General features: G+C 38.6%; 1 protein-coding gene across 9 annotated transcripts in view; it reads right to left on the bottom strand.

The window, feature by feature from the left end:
• The window catches only part of DLG2 (discs large MAGUK scaffold protein 2), a 993,549-nt gene that overhangs the window by 392,345 nt on the left and 573,694 nt on the right, over positions 1-27,510 (bottom strand). For 4 of the 9 annotated variants that reach the window (XM_066175628.1, XM_066175629.1, XM_066175630.1 and 1 more), the window contains exon 1: positions 27,171-27,488. The exons of the other annotated variants lie outside the window; for them this stretch is intronic. In XM_066175628.1, coding sequence (XP_066031725.1) covers positions 27,171-27,488 — 318 coding nt within the window. Of the gene's footprint in view, positions 1-27,170; positions 27,489-27,510 lie in introns of those variants that run through there. 9 annotated transcript variants of the gene reach the window in all.

Below are 27,510 nucleotides of genomic sequence, written 5' to 3'. Positions count from 1 at the left end.
GCTGCCCAGGCTGGTAGTGAAGCCCACTTTGCCATTCCCCCTAACTGCTGCAACAGCTGACAGATGTGTAACTTGTTCTCCTCTCTACAAAGCTGCAGCTTAGCCAGACTGTGCCTGGCTGGTACTGCTCCATGTTTTATTCTTTCATGGGGAACTCCTGTATGTTTTCATTGAACTTTGTGAGGTTCCTCTCAGCCCATTTCTCCTTCCTACTGATATTCCTCTGAAGAGCATGGAACAGTCCAGTGTATGATCTGCTCTTCTCTTCTCTTCCCAGTATGGTGTTATCTCAAGGTGTTATCCCAGCAAGGTTTATCTCAAACCTTGCTGACAATGCTCTGTATATAATCATTCTGGTTATTAATGAAGATGTTAAACAGCATTAGCACCTCTATGAACTCTGTATGAGCACCACAAGTGATTTGCCATCAGTAACTGAACTCTGAACTGCTGACCATTGCTCTTTGGGTCTGGTGGTCTAGCCAGTGTCCCACTCATCTTCTAATACACCCATCCATTTAGTTTTTGTCTCATTTGGCTATGAAACAGAATTTGAGTAGAAAACCTTGCTAAAATCCAAGCAAATGACATCTACTGATTTTCCTTCATCCACGGAGCTAGTGGATTTCTCATCACACAAAGATGTTAGGTTGGCAAGGTAAAATCCAAACATTTGTAAACATTTGTAAATTGACCTCCCTCTTTTTAATCACCTCCCTCTGTCCTTCGTGAGCCATGACAAAATGTTCTGGAGGCCCAGACGATGGACATTCACCATGCTTCCATTTTATAGCTTCCTACTGAATCCTGATCCCTGGGTTATCACTTGGTCCATCACCCTCCCACATCATCCTCCCACAGCAAAAGTCTGAGCATTTAAAGCTGTTCCTTTGAATAATGTGATCCTTTCCAGACTGGTCCTGCTACAGAGCCTGTAAAGAATTAGTTTTCAAGCCAGTTTATCACTCAGGGTTCACTTCAACACTGTGCTTACTGTATTCTTTATGGATTGGAAAAACTAAACTAAACGATCAAACTGATGATTTTCTGCAACTGGGGCATTTATCCTGTTCAGACAGATGGGCATAAAAATATTCACAGCACAATAGTTTCAGATGGATGAAGTGACTATAAGCAGTCACTCACAACTAATATCATCAGTGCATTTGCCTTTTCTGTTCCTCCTGTTCATATCTATGCATGTGATTCTGTGTGTATGTGTGGGACAGCACTTCTTGTTACGACTTGTCTTTTTAGTATGGAGTTTTTTTGGGGTGGCGGGTATTTGTTTTGTTGGGGTTTTTTTAATAAGAAATGTGATTTAATACAAACATTTTGCTCCCATCTCTCTGATATATGGTAATTTGAGGAACACTAACCTCCTGAGCTGCAAAATTGCATTAAAGTGCAGGAAATGGAGATTATTTCATTAGCTGGGCCCTGTTTGTAGCTCACGCTTTAAAGTAGGAGACTTCAATTATGCAAAGTTGAGAAGACAGTTTGCAATCACTGGAGAGAGCCCTAAATGTAGTGCTAGCCATGGAGTACACAGTAGCATCAAAACAGTCCTGCAACATCAATGCAATTACTAAAAGGATAAGATGAGCATCATCAAGGAGTCAAAGATTTTTACTTTTCCAGAATTATGTTTCTGTGTCTATGCTGATTTGAAAACACCTCACACTGTTTCACTAAGTTCTTAAACAAAATACTCAGTTATCTCTGTACTTCTAATGGAGAACGTTGACGAATTTATGAACCAGGATTCATCCACAATACTCCCAATTGTGCATAAATTGACAAAGACAAGCAAAAACACCTCTAGATGCTCTTGAGAACCTCTGCCTAGAGTGACTTTGAGACAGCACTGCCTCTTATCTCTCAATCTGTATACCCACACAGATGCACATAGTCTTTATCTAGGCTTGAGACTGGGAGAGAAGAAATAGCTTTCTGAAAGATAAGGACTTTATTCCTAACTCTGCACTTTTACCTCCTCCACAGTCTTGTCCAAGACACTGAATTACATTTTACCAAGTAAATGATACTTTACCAGCTTTTCCCAGATGCAAAATAAAACCAAACCAATCACCAGAAGTGTATTATTGAGTGCAGTGAATGGAGTAATCCTGTTTTCCCCATTCCTCACTCACTTTTCTCTCCATGCCAATCCTTACCTATACATTAAGTATTATACTAAGCTGACAATATACTGTGCAGTCAGACTTAAAGCTCCTGCTCCCTGCCTGGACCTTTTTCCTACCCTTGACTGGAAGCTTTCAGCTGAGCCATCTCTGTGCTTTGAAAAAAGGCACCACACTGACAGCTGCAGTGACAGATTGGCATAGCTGAGACAAAACTTGAATAGCTCTGGGGAAAAAAAATAAAAACATAAGATTTTTTTTAAATTCTTCTTCTTAAAGGACTTGAGCATAACACACTTTGCTTTCCTAAACACATACAAGATTGTTCTGCTAGCAGGACATCAGACAGTCTAGTTGCTTTTCTACCAAAAGCGTAACTTAGAAGCCAGACAGAGTAAAAGCACTTGAAGCCAGTAGAAACAGAACAAAAAGGCACATGGTCTAGTACATGAACAATTACTCTTCTACCAAATTCTCAACAAGTGTATGACATGACTCACACCTCTCAGACAAGGTGAACTTTCCCTCTACCATGACTGCTAGCATTATCCTGGTTGACTGGTTTCGGTCATACTACTCATAGTTTTAGAGACTATCCATATCATTCATACTGGGTTGCTTTCCCCAGTATTCCTAAGTCCTTGTTTTAACTGTTCTTACTATGCAGGACTATATTCAACATCAGACCACAAAATCACAAGCATAGTTATGTGGCCGCTACTTCATAAATCATAAGCACAGCACATTACTTCTTAACATGAAAACACAACCAAGTATGTCATATTTTGAAATTGCCCACCTCTGCAATTCCTACCTGTGATTTTAATTTCATAGACTCAGTAAGGTTGGTAATGAGCTGTAGGATCAAGTCCAACCAATAATCCAGCACTGCCAGGTCCACCCCTACACCATTGTCCCTAGGCACCCCATGTAACTGGTTTTTGAACATTCCCAGGTGCGGTGACTCCACTGCTTCCCTGGGCAGCCTATTCCAAGGCTTGATCACCCTTTCAGTGAAGACTTTGTTCTTAATATCCAATCTCAACCTCCTCTTGTGCAACTTGAGGCTGTTAGAACTCTCTCCTGCTTTTATTATTACATTTAATTAAACTCAAAATAAGGAGGTGGTGAAATTGAGAGTAATACAAGAATGCATGTATTACCATTTTAAAAGTAAGTTAAGTTGTCAGTGGCTTATTGCCATCTTGTGCAGACAATGAACTCTGGACTGTGTATCAGAGTTAAAGCCTCATCTTTCCAGGCAGCCAGCCCTAAACTCTGAAACATTCTCTGGAACATTTGCAGTTTTGTATTACTTCAAAATGTTAGCAATTTTTGTCTTTATAATACAAAGTAGAGCAGTCCCTATATTTGTACATGAATAGGGCATGCTGCATTTCCCAGATATAAGACTGTTTAAGGCCTTAAGAAAGTAATATTGAATTAGTTTAAATTCCTGTTTTCAGGAGTTTCACAATTGCAAGAAACAGATTTACATTAACACACAATGGCGAGAAAGACTAAATGACAATTTAGATGTCAAAACAGTAATTCTCTGCATGTGATGAGGCTTCAAGATCACAGAACACACAGCACCTTTTGTCACATTTACTACTGAACTATGAATTGAAAGACTACGAAAGATAAAAAGCCATTTCATTGCTATTAATCAGAAAACGTAAAAGATAGAGAATATCTCTGCACATCTAAAGAATGACTTTGCAGCAAACAATCCTACCTCTGCTCTGAGACATAAAACAGGAGTCAAAAGCAGCGTTGCTTGCAGGCTGCAGCTGCCATGAAAAATGCCTCAAGAAACGTTCAAGACCACTCCCTACGTACATAATGCAACCTCACACAAAGCCATTTAGTTTAAATGTAAACTTCACTTTTCAGATGAGGTGGCCTTATTTGCAGACTTGGACTTTTAAATTTTTTTTACTTAATTCGTTGGAATAATTTCCTATTTAAAATTGTATGAACTGGCATTATTAAAAAAAAACCCCAAAACCTAAACACAAGGAAAATCTAACATTTCTGTGTGGATTCAGAGGCTATCAGACAGAATGACGAGAAAGCACCTACTTTACAGTCGCTAAAATTTCCCCTGCAATGATCTTAGCTGTTAGCAGCTAAGATTAATATTATGATTAATATAATGGATAGTTTTTTCCCAATATAAGATCCAAGGACATAGAAATATCAATGGGAAATGCTCACCAGCCACTGGGACAGGCACCCCAGGGAAGTGGTCACAGCACCAAGCCTGGCAGAGCTCAAGAAGCATTTGGACAATACTCCCAGGCACATGGTGTAACTCTTGGGGATGGTGCTGTGCAGGGCCAGGAGCTGGACTCGATGATCTTTGTGAGTACTTTCTAACTCAGGATATTCTGTGATTATGTGCTAATACACATGAATGCACACAGACTGAAAATAGACCAGAAGAAAAGCACGCATCCAGATTTTAGGCATCCTGTTTGACCTAGCTCTGTGCTTTTTTTTTTTTTTCAGCCTCAGTGTGCACAAACAAGAACTCCTTCCAGCAAGAGAAAAACAAAATCAAAGCAAATTTGCAGCTATTTCTTTCATGAAATCCTAGAATCATTAATATTGGAAAAGAGTTCTAAGGTCACAGAGTCCAAATGCTAACCCAGCACTGCCACGCCCATCACTAAACCATGTCACTAAGTGCCACATCTACAAATACTGTAACACTTTCTCCAAAGGCTGAGCAGGGACAGAGGAAAACAAATGCACGTGTGATTCCAACAGAAACAATGGAGGGGCTGGATCTGGACTGCACTTGCAACCTAATTATGGTATCTTCTCATATTTGGCTTTTCCTCCTTTCTTTCAAAAGTCAAGGCTGCCTTACCCACCATATGGCTTTTTATTTTTAAAATCATGGTACACTAAGCTTACAAAGAAGTTATCCATCATCTTATTCTGTTACCATTTTTATATCATGAAAAACATGAAATTTGAGTGTAACATGGGGTTATAAAAACCCTCCTCAAAAACACAAAAAGAAATGGACTGAAAATTATAATGCAGACAAAGAGAACAAAAAAAAAAAAAGAGAATGCAAAACTAAACGTGAAATAGGGGAATTACTTTAACAAAATTCACTATCTGTTTAAGAGGTTTATCAGAACATAAATCTTAAAGAATGAAACACCTGCTTTCAGATTAATCTGTTACATTTGAGCACTGTTAACAGGAGGCCAGAAAGAATGGAATCAGGGCCAAAGAATGCTCATCTTTGCTTAGCAAGGGCAGAAGTCACCAAGGCTTACTGGTGCCACACTTAAAACTCTCCATAGAGATAAAAGTGTAAGAAATACAAAAGTTTTAGAGTCTTGAGAAGGCTCTAACAGCACAAATAGCAAAATCACCAATGATCTTGGTTTCGCACTGAAGTGGCCATGAGGAGAGCTTGGGATTACTGTGGTCCATATAATGCATCAAATTAATTCACTGATTCTGACTAAGTGTGTATAGAGCAAAACTATTTCGCCAAATGCTTTCACTTAATGTACATACACTTAAGTGTATAGGAAGAACCTGAAGAAAGAAACTTGATTTTTAATAACTGCAATAAACTTCAAATTCAAGTTGGTCTGTGCTGGAACAAAAAAATGTTTTGATTTTTTTGTCAGTGGAAGTAAACTTCTACCCTTACGTCCCCTGGAAGACTTTTAATTGATGTCCCAGAGTGCCCCTTTATGTCCCAGAATCTCTAAGTGATGAAAAAAATTAACTCAACAATTCCAAATATATCACCTGCCCGACAGTTTGCTTCATACCCTAAATCACTGGAGGACCACTGCACTCACAGTACATGAGTTTAAAAGATAAACATCCATGTGTGAAGTGCAGCTACCCAGAGCTCAGGGGGAATCAGCTCTTTTACATGGTTTATCTTCATGTGGCATAAAATGCATTTCTCGATGCAGATGTTCTGTTACATAAATTACAACTATTTGGTACTTTACTATAGGGCTTGTCAACTGTTTTTAAATCTCAGGTTTCTTACTGATGTCCTTCTGCCTGAGAACCTGAATGCTTTGTGGGTGGCTTGCAGGACAGAACGTGCCAGAACTGCCAGGTTTTGCATAATTTCACAGGTTGTAGCACCCAGCAGGAGCATCACAAGCTGCCTAGATTAGCCAGGGCTCTCCCTGTGATCCTTTGAAATGCCATCAGGTTGCTACTGATTAGAGAGGCTGGTCCCTTCAGAATGACACAATCTTGATGTAGGACAGAGAGTGGAAATATGCAAATGACATTTTGTTTTTGTTTTTTAGGACCATTTCCCCTCACAGTTTAAAAATTTTGCACACAGAAGAAAAATCAGTCCAATTTCTAGACCTTACACTTGTTATTCCTCACACTACTACATTCAAGTGTCTTGTTTAAGCATGAATCTTGTGTCTCTTCTGCCTGCCTTCTGCTCCCTTCTGGATGGAAACAGCAAGGGAGCAGTCAACTGCAAGGGAGGCTTCCATGAGGAGAAGCCAGGGCTACCCTATGCTGGACACAGGTGGTTCCAGCCAGTGTCACCAGACTCCCCAACCAGGGCAGGAGAAACAAGTAATAAGAAAGAAAAGGGTGAGGAAAAAGAAGTGGCAAAGAGAAACAAGCATGTCCTAACCCTGGCTCCAACCCCATGTGTGAAGGACCCCAAGTCCCTGGTCTCCCTAAAGGCACTGAGTCGGACCTGAAGTGATGGCTAGAGGAGGGGAGGTGTCTGGAGTGAAGATGAACCTCAAAACGAGGTGTTCTCCCTTAGTCTGATTTTGTCATCTTGGCTTCTCAATATCCAACTCAATAGCTAAATGTCTATGTAAACTGGCAAGAAAGTTAAATTCACTTAGTCAAATCTGCTGTGCCTTCAAAACACTAATTATTCTGAAATTTCACTGTACAGCAGCTATTTGTTCAGCATCTTTTATTTAGTCATTCTATTTTCTGAAAAACCTACAAATCAAGTATTGGAGGTGAAACTGGACCAGCAGAAGAAAGCAAAAGAGCAAAGTCTTTTGTTACGAAAGAAAATGTTGAGTGCACAGTGTATCCTGAGCAGATGTGAACTCACTTGAGCTGGGCTCTGAAGGGAGTGCCTGACTTGTGGCTCTGTTTGTATGACAGTAGGCCCAAGCTATGAAAACTGCCTTTCTGTAAGGTGAATGTAGCAGAGCAGAAGAAACAAAAAATCATAAAACCATGGAATGGTTTAAGTTGGAAAGGACCTTTGAAGCTCATCCAGCCCAAGGCCCCCGTGATAAGCAGGGTCATCTTCAACTCGATCAAGTTATTCAGGGCCCCATCCAACCTGACCTCGAATATTTTCAGGGATAGGGCATTCACCAACTCTCTGAGCACCTGTGCTGGTATTTTACCACATCACTGTGGTAAACACCTCTTCCTTATATCTAATGTAATCTAAATCAATCATCTTTCAACTTAAAACCATTAGCCCTTATCCTGTCACAGCAGGTCTTGTTAAAAAGTCTGTCCCCATCTTTCCCTTAGACCCCTCCAGGTACTGCAAGGCCAGAATAAGATCTCTCAACAAAGCGTAAGCAGCACCATGGCCACAAAGAAAGCTGTCATGTAAAAACAGAAACACATAAATTAGCAATTGATTAAACATATATATTTACACCCTTATAGATTCTCTATAAAGAGGCACTTTCCATGGAGAAAGAAAGCTAGACCTACTTCTCCTCCCATGCTCTATTAAAATGCATGCCTGTTGACATCTCAGTTTTTAGAAATAGCATTAAGCAAAAAATTTAAAAACACAAAATCAATGCAACACAGCACCACAGGATTGGAGAATAATGAAACAATGTAAATGGACTGAACCTGAAGTAACAGTGCCACAAAAGAAGCTCTATGATATGTCATTGCTTAAGTAAACAAAGTGCCAAGGGCCATTATTAGTCTGAAACACAATGGAAATGACTGGAGAGTACAGCAAAACCAACATTCTTTCCAAGAAGTTGCACAGAACCGTGAAAATCCACCTTACTTAAAACTATAGGCCTGGAAAAAAAGAAGGCAATGCCCCTTGAGAAACGATCCTGGGAACAGCATCCTTGTGACCTTGAAAAAAATAGACTGTAGGTGCAAATAGGTGGATAGGACCTATTATGGCCCTATTTATGGGTGCTAAAAAACAAACTTAACAAAATGGACTAAAAGCAAAAGGAAGAAATTAAAAAACAATTCTTTGATGTTATTTATGATGCTGAAAAGCACTTCACGTCAGGAAAATTATACTTGCGTGTTTTTCAATCAATACTTTGCTATTTTTAGCATGGGAAAATTTTTCAGTTTCATGCCAAGAGCAGCCAAGTAGATTTTATCCACAGTTACAACCATGTGGCAAATTCAACAATCTATATAGTATAATCTCCCTAATAGAGAGGTTGAAGCTTTGTTGCCTAAAACTCCTTTGTACAAACTTAGGTTAGCACTGAAATGAGTCCTGTAGGCAGTACTCACATTCTGAGAGATGGGCAATGCAACCTATGAGGTCTTTCCCCATCTTTACATTTTAACATTATGCCATTTCTCAACAGTGCTGCTTTGGCTAGAACTGGATGCAGCAATGTTGAGTAAGAAAATATTGTCTTAAACTGAATTAAAATAGGTGGGAACAGTGACTTATCTAGCAGCAACATGACCCTTTTTCTCATGACACAGGCAGAAAAAGTAATACAAGGCAGCACTTTGAAACAAGACTGCTCCTGGGTTATAGGATATCTTTTAGTTTCAAGACATATTTTCTGCTCTGTAAAACACAAACATTTCGGATGCTGCTCTTCGTGTACATTATTAGTAGTGACCTGGAAAGGACTAGGAAAGTTCTGCACTCTCTGAATTTACTGTGTGAATGTATATATTAAAAGCCACTTCTACAAAATGGAACAACTTTCCTTGTACACAAAGAAAACATTCACCTTTCACTCTATCAAACAAAACATGTACCAATCAAAGACATAAAATCTAAAAACTGTCAGAACTGATCTGAACCAAGACTGAGAAGATGGGTTTGCAAACCAATTAAGGGAAATTCAAACGTCACAACCACCCTTCATGCACTGAACAGCATCCCCCAAACACTGGAACATTAAATGGTTCAGAGCGTCAAGGCAACCTCTTCCTCTAGTAATAACAGCAAAAACAGTAACAATAAAAACCATCTCCTGGATATCTGTCTGTGATATGATGGTGGTTTGGTTTTCTTTTTTTAATGGAAAAGCTCCAGGAGAGAGCTTTCAGAAATAAGCTTTGATTACTGTTAAAAGGGATAAAGAAAACATTTCCTGGCAAAGGAAACCGAAAGTTATGCACAATACATCAGGCACTAGGAGAGAACACCTGAAAAAGGACTAAGCATAGCATTTAGTAACACAAACAGCTGTCTGCTTAAGGCAGGAGGGAGGTACAACACAGGAATCAAAGAGCACCGTCCTAAAAATATTCAGCTTCAGGAACTCAGATCTCTCTTGTGCCTGTACAACAGCATTTCAACCCTGAAAACAATTCAAGATCTATTCCAAGAAACTGGCATTCAGACATGATGCAACTTTTCCCCCGAACCATTTGGACAGATCCAGTCTCCTCCTACCCTACATTTTAGGCACCAATCCCACCCTCCAAATGAAACACATCCCCCTCCTCCAGTAAATTATGATGCCTGCCAGAAATATCACATTTACCATTCTCAGCCTGTTGTAAATCCTGACTTTCGCCATGGGACGTCTGGGAAAAATTAACACCTAATGTGATGGTCCTTTCCAAAAGCTAAGCAACTTCACAGGCAGGTGCACCAATTCTGAGCACTAACATATAAAAACCCCACTGCAGACCTGACCCTGATACTAAATAAATGTTTGGCTGGGAGGACAAGAAATGGGAACATCGTGTGCTTCAGAGAAATGGGAGAAAAATGACATAGAAAATATTACAGCAAGAAGAAGACAGAATCTGTGGGAGGCACAAGGTTTTTTAGGGCAGCCGTAACAAGGAGAAAGCAAGAGACTCCAAAGTTAAAGTCAGCCCATCCTTCACATGCTACTGTATGCTTTGTGACACATTTTGAAATGTTTTCTTCAATTATAAGTGCTCTGCTCTTATACAAACGGGGGTTCAAGCCTTTTTTTTTTTTTTTTGCTATCAGTCCATCTGTTATTGAAGACCCTTTTGCTCACGTATTAGCTCAATACTGATCTGACATGGCTAGAACTGAGTAATTCTTCAGGTTGTTGATCACATACTTAACAGTTCAGATGTGTGCCTCTTCGGCACAATATTAGCATATTTTCATTTAAAAATACCCCATTAAATTCATATTTCACATGAAATGAAGATACATAGAAGAAAGAAAGATATTATCTTCTTTCCTTTCCAGGACATTCTACCTGGCTTTCCTAACCCACTCACTCAAAGCCATCTGCTATTAAAGTATTTCCAGTGCACATGACATTAATATAAATAAATAGCTTCTTCAAAATACTTGGAATTCGAAGTAGCAACACATATTGATGTAAACATAGAAGAAATAATTTATTTTATGCACAATATACAGCATTACTGTGTGCAATCTGGTGACAAGCAATAATACAGAAATATTCAATTTATATTTATTAATATTCATTATAATTTTAAAGCCATATCTCAATTACATTTTTTCAGGAAGTAAGACTTAAATGTAATATAGCTTTTATCTTGATCATTAAGTAATGATAAAATAGAAATACTGGCAATGTATTTTAATTTCAGGTATATAGAACTATGCGTATGCTCCCCAGAAAAATCACTAGCTTTTATAAAACACAGTTCTTTATTACTCATCTTTTCATCAGAAAGAAACATATTCAGTTCAACAGACTACAGATTAATTAATTTCTACCCCAAAAGAAGCCTAACCCTCAGAACTGAAATTTAAAAACATGCCTTATTTTAGAGATATGTTACAGTTTTCCTTACCGGGACAAAAGAATCAAATGAACCCTGTTCCCGACTCTCAACAGCTGAAATTGTTTTCAACCAGAGGAGATAGCTTGAAATATCAGATATTTCAGAATGCTCCATACTGAAAGCTGCAAGATTAGCAGGACTGAGGTGAGACAGACTAGCAAAAGGAGGGCTTTGCCTGTGTTACATAAAGTTCTAATTAGATCCTTGGTACAAATTGCTGTCCTAAGAATAAAAAGTTAATCAAAAATCCTCATTGGAAGAATAGGAGGGCAAGATTAGAGCCCAGACAACCGTTTCACTTTGGGACAATCACACAACTACCTAACTAGATTCTGTGCCACTATTCAGAAGTGAAAATATATGCATGAAAATCAAAGTGCTCCCTTTGTGTTACTTTGGACTTAACTGTTCACACCTAGTTTACCCCAGTGGAACTCAGGAGACCTCTCTATACTGAGGTTCTAATGCAGCAAGCAGCTAAATATCAGACCTTCTTAATGTCACAGCCAAAATATTTTCACAAAAAGAAGAAAATTTTGAAAGAAACTGAATACAGAAGTGGTGTGAACACAAGATTTGCAAGGACTTCTGGTGACAAACTGTAATAGCCAACCTCCAATGACTTGATTAATTTGACTAAATCTTAGAACTGCCCAAATAACCACAGGATAGCTGCACAGGATAGCTGATGGATGATTTCTTATCTCTCCAAAAAGATGCAGTTCCAGTCTCCATTTCCAAAGAACAGCTGAGAGCTCCCTTTACCTGTTCAGGTTTAGATTCCCTGCACTTATGGGTGGTACTGTAGAAATGTGACAGGATGCAAGGAAATGGCTTGAAGTTGTGTCAGTGGAGTGTTAGATGAGACATTAGGAAAACCTTCTTTCCCCCAGAGGGTGGCTGGACACTGAACAGGCTCCTCAGGGAAGTGGCCACAGCACCAAGCCTGACAGAGTTCAAGAAGTGTTTGGACAATGCTCCTGGGTACATAGTGTGACTCTTGGGGATGGCTCTGTGCAAGGCCAGGTGTTGGACTTGATGATCCTTGTGGGTCCCTTTCAACTCAGCTTGTTCTGTGATTCTTCAGAGGCCAGACATGATTGTTTTACCCATTGGTAAAATCCAGAGCATACAAACCTTGAAGATTTCAATAAGGTCAAGATTTCAGTTACAATGTCTCTTAAGAAGGATGGTATAGAGTATTTATAGGATGTCTGCTCAGAAAAGTCATACAAAGACTGAGATTACAAGTATTTTCTGGAACAAGATGTCATCCTTTGCCAAAGACGCTCTATAGTAAATCTGAATGTCAGAGTTGGTAAATAGCTATGATGAAATGGAAATACCAGACACGAAGGATGAAATACTGGAAATAACAACTTTTTTATATTCTCCAATTCCTTACCTTCTCATAAAAATGGGTGTCCAAAAGGAAGCAGGACATAATTATTTGTTGAAAGGCAAGAGAGGTAAGAGGAGAGAAATTTAAAACTCCTAGTACAAGGGACAAGGAAACAAGTGGCCTTAAACAGTATGTCATTTATTGTATATTAAACTTTTCTGGTTTGTCTCCTAGCAAGTTCATTTTGGGGCTTCAAATATTCACAGTCAAACTGAAAAACAATATCATAAGGACCAAAATACTTGACAAATCAAGCAAAGTTCAGAAGATAATACTGATTTTTTAAAAAGAACAAAGAAGCAGCATTAAAAAACCCTATAGCTTTGCCTAGTTTAGAACAAAATATTTCAAAAATCTTTCACAATGCAGCATAAATACATTTTTGATGAACAGATTCTTTTTAAAAAATATATACAATTTTCAAATTAAAAAATGGTATGCAGCCTAATATAAAAAGTGTACTTTTTTTCCCAAGTAAACTAATTTCTGAAAAGACCCAAAGACAACTCTGCAACAAAACCCATGTAGCTTTGCAGAGTGGAGGTGAGGAAAGGAAGACAGAGTGCTGCTTCTCCCCTCTACTTCTTCACTTAAAATTGCATGGTTGATAAGAAAATTCTACACTAATTTAAATGTTATAAAAATACCTCAGTATTAACTAAAATGCAGTATCTCTGTAAAGCGTATTTCAGAAAATATCTTATTTGACAAAATGAATGTGTTCATTTAGCAGCAATTCTAAAATATGTGAACTGTATCTACGTAACAGCAGGTAACTTTTCCTCTCCCTTCAAACTCCCCTCACAACATTCTGTAGATTATTTGGTATAAGGGCTTGAACAGCCCTTCGGTTTCACCCAGTACAGTTGTTTGCATCAGCTTAGAGAATCAATTTATAGAATGGTTTAGGTTGGAAGGAGCCTTAAAGATCATCTAGTTCCACTCCCCCTGCCATGGACAGGGACACCTTCCACAGACCAGGTTGCCCAAAGCCCCATCCAACCTGGCCTTGAACACTGCCAGGGATGGGGCAGCCACAGCTTCTCTGCACAACCTGTGCCAGTGCCTCACCACCCTCACAGTGAAGGATTTTTTTCCTCATTTCTAGTTTAAAACTGCTACTTTTCAGTTTAAACTAATTCCCCCTTGTCACTACACACCCTTGCAACAAGTCTCTCTCCAGCCCTCTTGCAGCCCCTTTAGATACTGAAAGGTTCTACGAGGTCTCCCCAGATCCACACGATTGGTATTATTTGCTTCACAGAAAACTGGAAGACTTGAAAGTGAGAGCATAAACCACTCACCAACTCTTCATCAATTTGAAGAGCTAATGTTTAAACCATTATCTTCTAGGACATGAGAGGGATCGCTTATGTGAAAATGGTTGCAACTAGTTTGTTTGTTGCATTACCTAGTGAGGTCATAAAATAAGTTTAATTTACAGAGTACCTGGTCCTGTAAATACGTGTGGTCCAAATGGACACAGCTGAGTCCTTCAGCTTCAGCCAACCCTCTGTGAAAACATATTTAATAAAGGATAGAAAATACCGAGGAGAAGAGAATGAAGGAACAACTGGACCAGAACAGTCGATGCTACTGCATGGCAAAGAAGGCATAGCCACAAAGAGACCACAGACAATGGATAACCCCATGCTGAAGCAGGTAATCCCTCACAGGGGCTGTTTTGCTTGTGACTGGGACTGGTGACATTTCTCTAATTTTATTTCAGTTCATGTACTTTCTCTCTCCTGCTTTTCCAATTTTTTCCCTGCTGCAGAGGCAGTGAGAGAGGGGTTCTGTGGGGGCTGCCAGCTGGGGCCAACTTACCAAAAACCTGATCTACCAGTCCTTCAATTAAGGCACCTTTCAGAACAATTTCCATCATATTTTAAAAAATGATCTTATGGAATACCTAAAGCTTTTCCACTATCTGTGAAAAATCACTACAGACATGCAATACCTCAGGTCAAGACAGTGATGACAAAACTTTATTAAAGAACTGATACTGAATAAAGATCAAAGCATGACAAAAGCAGATGCAACTACCCCCCATAAAAGCTCATACAGTTTATACACACAAACATACAACTCTCCCACATTTTTCTTTATATTTTATAGGAAAAAAAGCATTCCATGTTTGTTTATGCCTTATATGTGTAATGCCATTTATAACAAGTATTTATTTCTACCAAAACAAGTACTGCTGTCAATCAAGTAAATGGTAAATAATTTAACCAGTGAAATTACTTTTTATAAGTTAATATAATAGGTCAGCTGGGAATAGCCCACAATGTCTCCACCAGAGAATTTTAAAAATTGTTTAACTGTACCTCACCTTTTAAACCTTTCCAGCTGGATTACTGTCTTCTTATGAACATTAGAATGTTTAATTTTTAAAATAAATCTTAGATAATAGCTTCTATAAAGCCTCTTTGGAGTTTTGCCAATTGGTTATTTACAAACCTCTAACGCATTAAGAACAAATGACAGAGATAACTGAGTGGTTAACAAAGGAAATACTTTGCATTAGAAGAGTAAGAACAATATAGCCGTTCAATTTTTCATTCATTTTATAAAACAGGTTTATTTATTTATTTATGGTTGAAGAAATATGTAGGCTGTTTAAGTCTGGAGGGTTTTGCTAGCTATTCTTATTGAATTTTCAAGGGAAGTAAGGATAGAGTAGTGATTGCTGAGTTCCAGCCCAAAACTCCTGCATCATGAGTCTGAATTTTTGCATCTAATAATCAGAGGAAGTACTGCTGCTTTAAATCACTTTCAGATCTACTGATACCCTGATTCACCAACTTTTCCCACTAGTGATGCAGCAGTCAAAGACCAGTCATTGCAACAATTAATTTTTTTCTTTTGTGTCCTTCAATTTCTTTATTGGATTGAATCTGAGTGCAAGATCTCTACAAAAATGTTATTTTCTTTCCCCCTCATCTGCCACTTTTTTTTGAAACCCCACTGTCATTTAAACTTAAAATTACAAACAAATGAAGAAGTAGCATTTTCTGTGTGTTTGATATATTCAATTTTGAAAGCTTTTTTTTTTTTTTTTTTAATCCTGTCATTTTACATATCAGGTAGATTTTAAGAGGATTCTTTTCTTTACTTTTACATAGAAATGGAAAAAAACAATAGCATGATTTTTTAAAAAGCAACAACTGCAGGTTAAACTGCTACTTTGCAGTTCAGAAGGGTACTTAACTCATGGGTTAACTTCAGCATCCAAAGTATTACCAGTAATACCAAGTCCCACCAACACACACCATGGTCAAAGTTACATGGGCACAATGTTAAGCACTCTGCTGAGTTGTGGTCCACATAACTGGCTTCTTACTGAACTTCTGTATTTGAAGAAAAATATTTTTTAAAGAAGTTCCAGCTACATTTAATGACTTTTTCTGCCACTGCTTTGCTCTTACATTTTCAGTATTTTCTCCTCTTACTCCAAATTTACCAATTCAATAGTACAAGAACTGCTTAAATTGTGTTGACCATCCCAGTACAATATCCCAGGAATAAGGTCAGCTCAAACTGCTGAAAGGAACACAATCTATTGATGGAAAATCTTGAAGAAGTGCCGGTTAAATAATTGCTTTGTATCTTCAAGTCAGAATGTGCCTCACTCCAAGAGCATAGCCCTGCCTTTAGCTGAAAATTCTCATATATAAAACAGGCTGATGCAAACTGCCCCACTTCAACAAAGAACCCACTGCATCCTTCTACAATTACATGAAGAACCACTAATCTCAAAAAGATGGAAATCTCATCAACATACCCACACTCATGGACCCAGGAAGTCACTGAGAGTCGCCACCAAGGGGACTGAGCTTGATGTTGCACCTCAAGGGTGGCCACAACCAGCAAGGACCCTTAAAGGTCCAATGAGAAAAGATTTCAGATACCCTTCCACATAGGTGAGTTAAAACTTAGAGCCATTCAACAAATAGTGCAGGTAGGTTCAGTCTGGCTGTTGTCTTAGGACTGAGCTATGACAAAGGGGTTGAAAACTATGCTCTCCCTCGGTTCTCTGTACAATCCACAAAAAAAAAAAAAAAAAAGTTAACTTTCCTGCCTCAGTCTTCCCAGTGTGAAATGAAATGAACATTGACCTAACTCACACATGTATCAGAAAACAAAAGAATCACATAGGAAGGAACAAAGCTGTTCCTTCTGAGGCGCTTAAAGAAATGTCAAGACATCAGGAAGTAATGACATCTTGAGAAAACAAACAGGATCAATTTCGCTTTCCTCACCTCTCCTGCCCCTGGTTGGTTGCTAAACACCAGCTAATACTTCAGGTTGCAAAAATAATTTCCTACATCTCTGTACTTTTATTATTGCTTTTATTATTAATAAAACAAAAACCTAGCTCCTTTACCCCTCACTCCCTTGCTAGCAAATGTTTTTGCTGTGGCAATTCTGTTCCCTTTTGCATTTTGCTGGTTTGTCAGATTTGCAGAACCCTCAAGTGCAAGAGGTAACATGATAAAATAAAAACTGGCAGAAAGTACATTTAAGTTATTATCACCTGAGGACAAACCCTGGCAAGTGAACCACAAGAAAAAAAGACTTCCATCTGGAAATCAGACAAAGAGCATACAGGTAAACCCAGTAATTCCACTACTGTTTTGGCAACCATTCAAAAATGTGAAAATATAGATGAGTTATGAAAAAAAAAATGTAAAAGTAATGGGACTCTTCAAAAAGCGGATAAAGGAGCAAAGGTTAGATGGAAAACAGATACTAAATTTCAGATACTAAATGCAGTACCAGCATGCATTTTGAAAGGGCATTATATAAAATGAGCAAAAGGCAACCTTTTGGTTAGATATGACAAGGGCTACCATCAGAGGATACAACAACCAAAGAATTATAAATCTGAAAAGCTTTTTAGATTTTGTCCATTCAGCAAAATATTTCTGCAATCCTGCATTTTCAACCACTACTAAGAGCTGATTCATTTCTTTCTGTATTCTCCATATGATTAACATGACGTTTGATTCTTGGTACACAAATTAGCTGATAGACAGCAACCAGTGCTTAAAACCAAAATAACTAAGAGCGATAACCTTAATTTTCAGCACAAATTATTTAAAAAGTAATGTGTGAATTCCAGTTTTGTGCTGACTACGTAGACTTAAATGCATCTCAGCTAAAAGAGAAGATCCACTGAGAATACTGCCATGACAACTTAAAGAAGAAAAAGACAATATTTTTGCAGATTTATGCCTCCAGAAGTGATCAGATTGCTTCTACTTTTATACTTGAAGAGGCTGAGCAAGCCAGTAACTGCCCCAGAGGCAACTGCAGTATATCATGACTCTGCTTAATATGATAGTAGATCTACATGTGGTACATTACAGAAGAAGTATGGTGCAGTCAAATCAACCCACAGCAAACTGGTATTGCCCCTCTTCATATTTCTATGGGGTTTTATGCCTTTAAAATCATTAAAGATTTAAATAATAATTATTAAAAATTATAATAATAATTATAGTAACATGTAATTTTTTTCAAAGTTGTTGTAAATTCTATAGGCCAGGTTTTTCTGAAATGTCCAGTGGGATCACAAAAAACCTCATGAGGTTCAAAAAGGACAAGGTCTCAAGGTCCCACGTGGGTCAGGCAACCAATGACATCAATACAGTCCAGGGGATGAAATGTATTAAAAGCAGCCCTGCAGACCAGGATTTGGGAGAATTGGTGAGTGAAAGGTTAAATGTGACCAGCAATGCATGCTTGCACGCCAGAAAGACAACTGTATCCTGGACTGCATGGAAAGAAGCTGTTAGAGAGTGTCCCAAGGAGGGCCATGAGGATGGTGAAGTCTTGAGGGGGAGCCACATGAGGAGCAGCTGAGGGCACTTGGTCTGTTCAGCCTGGAAGAGACTGAGGGGAGACCTCATTGTGGTCTGCAACTTCCTTATGAGGGGAAGAGAAGGGGCAGGCACTGATCTCTTCTCTCTGGTGATCAGTGACAGGACCCAAGGAAACTGCATGAAGGTGTGCAGTTTTGGGTCGGAGATAAGGAAAAGGTTCATCACCCAGAGGGTGCTTGGGCACTGGAACAGGCTCCCCAGGGAAGTGGTCACAGCACAACGCCTGACACAGTTCAGGAAGTGTTTGGACAGTGCTTTCAGGCATGTGGGTGTGATCCTTAAGCCTGTCCTGTACAGCACCTGCCTCTAAATTTTTGCCTGAGCTGGTGGTATGGAGACCATTCAAAACACAACAGCAAATGTGGCAGCATCAGCCCCACACAGAATATGAGACCAAGGTTCTGCTATTTCTACTACCTTCTTACTGAGTATCTAGATAAAAATTTGGGGTTCTTTTTCTTCCAAAATGTCATTTGGCTGTTTGATCCTGTGTGCCCAACTGCAGTTTCACAGAGCATGACAAGTGACTTCTATAGTCATGACTGCAAGACAGATAGATTTTGATAGAACCCAGATGTGTCTGCTGAGCAGAAAGTGAAAACAGAAAGGGAAAGGGAACAAGTTGTTTCCAAAACTCTCCCTTTCTTAAGTGAAACATCATTATTTCCGAATTCTTGGAGGCAGAAATGAGCTTGATACAAGTTTCTGTGCTTAGCATAGCGAGGTCCCTGAGCACTGCTGTCTTGTCAAAACTGAACTGCACTCACCAGACTACCTTTAGAAGAGACAGCTGTGCTGGGACATGACCCTTGTCACATGCTTCTGCTCTCAGCCTTGTGCTGGCTCTAGAAGCTGTGCCAGTGGACATCAACTGGGCAATGAAATAGGTCTCTCAAAAACACCTTTGTTTATTTTCCCCCCAAAGTAGGCTCTGCAGAATGAAGAAAAGTAAAAATAGAGCTTATACCTAACATTTCCAATGAATGTGATCAGCTCTCAGGTGAGTGATGGTCACTACATAAAACTTGGACAAACCAGCACATGGATAAACAGTATTTCCTACTCCCGTGATCATGAATGCAAGAAATTGCAGATCAGTAAGGGGCAAGTGTTTGTCGGAATTTAAAAGAAAAACAAATGTAAACAAGGAGTCTGAAAAGAGAACAAGGAGTGTTCAAAGCCTCAGTTTAACTGATTTCATACCCGGGTGCAGCATAGCTGCTCTAGCAGGGCAACTACAGGAATCCTGGGACACTACTCCATTCTGCTCTCATTTGAAATGCATAATGAAAATCATTTGTCTGATGTTCTGTTTGACCAATTATACGAACAATTTCAGCTGCTGAAGTAACCTGCTTCTCCTTGTACAAACACTTAATCAGAAAGGCAAAACCCTGTATTGAAAGTACAATATATCCAAACCAAAACCAGCTGCTATTTTGCTAAATTGGATTTTGTACTGCATTCATAGCTGGCTCCTGTAACTTAAAAGAAACTTTATACCAGAATTGGAATTTACAAAAAGGATTATTTTGTTTGTTTTTCTGATATTTGTGTTAGATATTATAGGGCCTCTGTTTTCAATGCATAAAGAATTCCTTTTTGATCCCTGTATTTCTAACTCTCAGAATGATCAGAAATTTTGAAACCAGACGACCATTGAGACAATTCTTCTGATTAGCTATAGTAATTTATAAATTACTAAAATTATAAATTTATAAAAAATACTTAAGCAAAAAGATAAATGAGTATATGCTACTTAATTTATAAACTCTATGGTAATAATCTAAGGCTTATTTCAAAGCAAACATGGTTCCTAAAAGAAAAGTAATTGAGTCCATATTCCTTTCTTGACATTTTTTTGGCTTTATTTTTATTATCCTTCATCCAAAAATCACATGAGGACATGGGGAAACAGAGAGCAAAATTGGCAAACTCTGTAAATCTTATCATTACTATAACCAGAAACTCCCCTTAATATTTGGGGGGTTTTGTTTGGGGTTTTTTTTTTTGGTGGACAAGTCTGATAATTTCATACCCCAGAATAGTAGAGAGAGACATTTCCAAAATGGGAGATGAATCAATTTTCAGGCTGTGTCTTCAATTCACACCAAAATAGCTGAGACCAATTCTGTCTTAATCTGAGCCATTGCTTAGTGTCCAGCTGTAAATTTTCATGCATCACCCTTCACTTCTTTTGTTTGGATTAGACCAAGGCCACCTTGCTGAGTTGCTGTAAAGGGTTTTGCATCTTTGAATGCCCAATTTAAATGTAGTGGAACATTAGACACAAAGCCCAACTAGGGTTATCAAGCCTTATTTCTAATCATTTTATGCAAACCATAACACAACCATTTCAGGTTGTTTTGTTTTGTTTTGTTTTTCCTTTTAGTCCACAAAGCATCCAGTTTATCAATCGTGTTGACATGCCACCAAAGAGGTCCAGCAACCTATAACCTCATTGAACCAGTCTAAGAGACAGGAAGACTAAAATCCTGTTATTTGGCCTGTGCCATCAGAGTACTGTAGGAAATTTAAAGCCTTTCCTGTGTTTTAAGTTCCTGTGGTAGCAAGGATCTACTTAGGGAAAAATGCCTGGTTAGTTCTAGAAGCAGATTGCACGGCATGGCAGAATATAGAAAAAGTGCAGGAAAAATAGAAGGTTTTGAATCCTTTTGGGTTCTATCAGTTTAGCCCTAGAGAAATGCCCCTCTGTTCTCAAAAATGATGAACAGTTTATCCATGGATGAATAAACATGGCAAGTATTAGACAAAATTATGAATAGCAGAACTATCAGAACACTTGTGCAGTTTTGGCTAATTACCAATGCTACAAACAACCCCTGTCCAAACCCTACAATTCCCTTTCTATGCCCCCTTTCATCCCCCTCTGACAATTCCAGTAACCAAATTACATGTCAAGGGGAGAAAATGTTCTTGGCTTTTTGAGGCATCTAGGAGGAGAAACTTTGAAATATGGGTTTAAATAAATGCAATTCTAAACATGGTGCAACAAATGCAAATTAGGCATTAAGGTATTTATGACTGAACAATCAGCAGGAGCCAAATAATGTATAATTAAACTATAAATCATTACTATCATTGGTAAGTACAGTACATAGTGTATCCACTTCCATATTTGAAGGAAAATATATGGAACATATTGCACACAAATACTGTCATGATCTGTGTAACCATGCTTATTTCTTAAATTTCTTAAATTTCTTTGCTAATACTTAATATTATGTATTGTCAAAAATATTAACACTGATAAAGATCTGATACATTGATAGAAGGAGACAGAATATTATATAACAAATGAAAGAATATCCACTTTTCTTTTACCACCAGAGGCCTTTGCAAAGCAATACTACATTATCAATCAAGACAGGGATTGCTGAACTACCTCCTGTGAGATGGTGGAAAATCTGGAATGATTGACACACCCCCAGGTTCCTGAATCTGAAGAATACAAAGCCTCATTACTAACACTGGTGTTTTCTTTTTCCTTTCCTTAAAAAGAAAAACCCAAAACAACAACAACAACAAAACAAACCCCAAAACCACCTCCAAAATACCCTAAAAACCCAAAGCAAAACAAAACCACCAAAAAAAGAACTTTTATGTTTAAAGGGAAAGTCCTACTGTGGCCTCACCATATTTAGTTCCTGGGGTTTCTGGCCTTTGCATCGCATACCATTCAAATTGGAGTCACATGAACAACCATTAAGCTCAGGAAACACATTTCCAAACAATTACAGAATCATAGAATCACTGCGGGTTGGAACAGCCCTCTAAGATCCCTGAGTCTAACCATTAACCTAGTACTGCTAAGCCCACCACCAGACCATGTCCCTACACAACACATTTATGAGTTTCTGAAATACCTCCAGGGATGGTGACTCTACCACTTCCCTGGGAATGCTCTTAGGACTCATTTCATCTGACCAGGAGTGTTCCATACATCACTAAGGAAACTGCTGGCCTCAACAGGCTAAGCTTTGATCTCCTTTTTATGCTAAATATAACTGCTATGAATTCAGCAGTAACAATGATTTCCTGGTTTTGGTAAAAGAAATAGGTTAAACACGAACACAAAAATCAAAATTTTCTAAAGCAGCTGTTCTGGGGGAGAATCAGATCTGAATGCCACCTAGAATGGTGCTGACTTCTCAAAGCCCTCTGTCAGTGAGAGGGACTGGATACAGGAATTGCTAGAACAATACCACTCATCTTCAAAAGAATATGATAACAGCTTTTGTATTTCTGCATTTGTACATCTCTTACATAGCAGCTGTACAGACTGCTGACAATGTTTCAATTACCTCACTTCTTTTTCAATGAATGCAGCATGCGGATCAATCCAAGGCAAGATGCTGAATTAAGAGCTGTCATCTAAATCCACTGATAAGAGCATACCACATTGAGAATGGAATATGAGCTTCTTTCCTCATGGAAAATTGCCCAGCTACTCCTATCAAAACTTGAGCTCAACTTATACCATCCAGCTCTCAATAGCCTTAAAGATTAAAAAGAAAAAACTTTAAAAGCCAATTACTGCTATTTATTTGCTGTTTAACTGCTATTTTACTGGCACTTGAACACACTAGATTAGAGTGAAAAGTTCTCCCTTAGCTGACTGAAATAGCTTGATGTAAACTTTACAGCCGGGAGGGACTTGCCAGAAGAATGGCCAGTTGTATGTGGGAATCTGTGAACTGAAAGGAGTGATCTAAGCTTTTAAAAACACAACCCATGATAAATCATTTCTTTATACTGTTGGAAGAGAAAGTATCTCTTGGAGTAGACCTTCTGCATTAGTACTGAGGCAGAATGCCTTGAAGCAAGCTCTCACTTCATGCCACCATGCAAAGAGTTCTCAAATGAAATACTAGAATTTCAGCACTAGCCCCAAAGGCCTTCAAATACAAAAGACCGTTCTCAGTGGATCCTTCAGAATGTGGCTGCTCACTGCCCTTTTCAAGTCATGCCACATCTATAGCCTAGGGTTTAGCTCACAAGCCTCTACCAGGTAACAAAGCACAATGGTGAAGTTATTTCTTCTAAAAGATGAAATAGTTTCTTCGAAAAGAAACTGACTACAAAAAACCTTTTCTGATATTGACTGTAAAAAAACCCCAATCAACCAAAAATGTCATCAAAGCTGATATTGACAGCAAACTATTCAAAAATAGGTGAACATTTTCACTTTTATGGAAGTTTTCAAAACAAAGCACATGTATGCACTTTTGCAGATGACCCATTCAGGATACTATCTGCTATGAGGTGATTTTCTTTGAGAACATTTCAAAATAGAAGGGCGGAAAATTTTATAGAAAATAGTTAGCAAAATTTCAGTGGACTCCAATATTGCCTCTGAACTGGGAAACAGCCAAAGATGGGAATCTACTTCTACACCTTCCTTCCCCCTCAAAAGGCTAATCTGGAGCTCATGGATTCCAAAAACTCATACTGGGGAAGTGTTTAGAGGAGGACCTCTTTCATGCAGATCACACTAAGTAAAATTTATACTTTGGACTTCCTAAAACAAGAACAGAAACACAAACCACCATTTCCTCTTCAATCTACAATTAGGGCAATACAGACCCCTATTCCTCTGTCCCTTCTGCACAAAGAATGTGTTCATTGCATACCTTCTGCTAAAAACACATTTCTAATCTAATTAATTGCTATATTGCATGTGCTAGCAATCAAGAAGTGCCTACAGGGAAAGTCCATCCAATGTTACAAACCAAGTCCCATGTTAGAATGACCCATGGAAAACACCAGGTCACCTACTTGCCTCAGTGAAGCCCTCTTCCACCCTCAGATTTTGTACAGTCTCTCACAGCATAACAGTGACCCGAACTATGAAATCATTGAGTGAATCACACAAACTGTATAATTCCATTATACTAATAGTGATAGAGATATCCAGTGCACTGCAAAAATATAAAAAATATTTCCAAGTAACCAGGACATTTAAAACTTGCCTATTAACTTTCTTTCCTTCTTACTTTCCCCCCATCCCTTTTTCTCTTAAGAAAAGAAACAGAACTGTAAATAGGTTTATCAAAAAGAAATTGAAATTAAAAGCCAAATTAGGTCTTGGAATCAAATTTCCATCTAAACATGACTTCAACTCACTTTCAAAGTTAGGGGAGTTTTGGTTTGGGGGTTTGATCATTTTTGTACCTAAAACTCAACATGACATTAGAAGCAAACACAAACATACAAGCCAGCAAAGCAGAATTTCTAAGACAGTTAAAGTGTCAATAATACCAGAATGCCAGTCTTTGCTCTGGCATACCAAAGAAGAAGAAACTGGTAAAGAAAATGGAGCCATGTACTTCTCAATAAAATCAGCATTTTTGTCAGGATCAGGATGCCAAAGCGCATATTAATAACAGCTGTAAAGTACACACTCTAGGAATGAAGGACCTGTGCATTTAATTTGGTACTATAGTACTAATCAAAAAGCAGTTTCACAAAGTGTTATGTCTGAAGAAAGTAGTCTTTCCCAAAAGAAGTCAAGCAGAAGAAAAATGTGCTCAGAACTCCATGTAATAAAACACTCCACCTTGGAAGCTATCAGTGTCTTATTTATTCTCACATATACACATCAGATGGACATTTAAAAGAAATTCTCCTTTTGTTTTTTTTCTTCCTTAGACCATCATATGTAAGTGTTCCACTACATCTCTTTATTTTAGCATGAAGGAAAGATTTCCCCGTCAACATAGCCCTCAAAAAACATCATTGACTTCAACTTGTATCCCTAAACTAGGGAGAAGTAGTAAGGCAGCCCTACATTATTTTGTAGTTTTCACATATTGTTTCTATGCAATATCATTGATGATTTTCTAGGTGTACGTACCTACAATAATATATGTACACAAACACAAACAAATGTACACACACTCCTCCCTTCCTTCCCGTACCTTACACAATGCTTACTCTGCACAGAGAAAAGGATATTATTATTTGAAACAAACTATCTCTCAACTTCATTACACTGAAACCACCAAGTATTTGCCCAAGTACATCAGTCCACCCCCGAACAGTGATAAATTCAGTACAGACAGAACCCAAGAAAGGCACCTTTCTAAACAAAATAAGGTAGTTGGCATTCAGAACATACAGTAAAGGAAGTTCCCAGAGCAAAGTTCTGTATTAAATATAAAAAGTACATAAACCTGAATAATTCCACATTATCTAAACACACGAGGATGTGATCACAAAGGTATTAAACCTACTGAAATAACTTTACAATACATCTATAACACAGATATTGAAGTAGTCTTAGAAAGGTCTTCTTGTTTTTTTTAAAATAATGATCCTACATTTTCTCTTTATAAATTCTGTACCTTTGAAAACTAAGGAGCTCTTTCATTGAAGGTATTTTTTCCTTCAAGACTTTTCCAAATCAAAAAGAGCCTAAGAAAATATTTAGAGCTTTTTATAATTCAAATTTGAAAAAAAAAAAAAAAGTCTAATTTGATTCTTTATATATTATTTTAACACTGGCTTTATTTCAACATAAATAGCTGTATATGCCTCGTATAGAAAAGAAAATATATAAAATATATTGTAGTCATGTGCAACATTTCGGTCACTCAAAAATATAACAGAAAGCATAGTTTTCCCACTTGATACTATATCTGAGAGAAAAAAAAAAGAAGCTTTTTCATATAACAATCACTTTCAGTCAACAGAGCATCACTTTTTCAGACCATAAGACAAGATAAAATACAGCTACACTATCTGACAATCCTTTGCCTTATTGCTTCTCTGTACAGTGAAAAAATATTAAATAACCATTTCCATGAAAGAATCAATGTAATCTCTAGAGAGGGTGCACATGTTCAAGTGTGGGCTGAGGCTAGTTAAACTCTAGAGTACACTATATCAGTAAGTAAAGATATATTTCAAAAACCTATTTCAGCAATACATTCTGCCTTTTTTACCGTGAAATGTTGACAAAAGCATTTGATGTTGCCGTGATAGAAAGCTTTTTTGAATAAGCTGAAAGTTTTCTAAGTGAGACATGAAAACATGAATCAGTGGGGGTAGTTTAAATGCTTCTTACTATTAACCATCCTATGAGTGTTTCACAGTGGTGGATTTCAGACTAGTTGCTTACAGGTAATTGTACACCTCACAAACCCTGCTTGGTTTGTATTTGAAAATACACTGCCCTGCATTTAAATAAAAATCTATAGATTCGTGAAAGCTAAAGAGCTATTTCATACTTATTAAAGATTTCAACTACATTTGAAGTTCCCAAGAGGAGAAAGAGGTCATACTTTCTCTTATCAGTAAATGTAACACCCCCTCCCCCACGCTGTCTCTTAAAATATTATTTTAACTTCATGCGATATTTGAAAACAAACTGTTTACAGAAGCTCACAAAATCCATTACACATGGGAGACAAACACATCAGTTCCACGCAGCACAATGGGCTAGGAAGTCTGCAGAACCTGAAGGCACAAACCAAAACATTGTAACAAGTAAACCTTTCCAAGAACAGCCCACAATTTTCATAGGCAACAGAGAAGCACTATTCAAACATGGATATAACCCACCCGACAGCTTGCTCTCGCATATAAAATTTCCAGAAGAAACCACTGAACACACATCAAGACACTTCACAAAAAGTTGCCGACACCGCCAAACCTCACTTTCTCTCCCTGGAGCATCCTTTAAGTCGCTCGGACAGAGAAGAATCAGCTCACCTGCACCGGGGGGGCCCAGCCGTGAGCACAGCCGCACTCTGACCACCACTGCCCCGGGCTGCCCTGGGGCTTGGCTGGGGATTTGGGGGGGCTCCTCCGCACCGTGTCCCACAAAGGGACCAACTTGCCCGTGCCGTGGCTGGCACCCGCGGGTACCCGGGCGGGGAGCGCCTGGGCGCCGCGCTGGAGGCCCGGCGGATGCTGGTGCCAGCGGCAGGCGCAGTGGGCATCCCTGGCGACGGGGGGCACATTCCTGCCCCCGTCCGAGCCCTCGGCGCCCCGGCCGCAGCTGTGCTGCCTGGGAAGGTGCCCGTGCATGGCGCGCCCGGGGCTGGCCCTG

Source organism: Chamaea fasciata, unplaced genomic scaffold (assembly GCF_029207755.1).
Source record: "Chamaea fasciata isolate MVZ Bird 193981 ecotype frontalis unplaced genomic scaffold, bChaFas1.0.hap1 SCAF_2, whole genome shotgun sequence".
Lineage (NCBI taxonomy): Eukaryota > Metazoa > Chordata > Aves > Passeriformes > Sylviidae > Chamaea > Chamaea fasciata.
The sequence above is the reverse complement of the archived record's forward strand: the minus strand, read 5'-3'. Positions and strand labels throughout refer to the sequence as shown.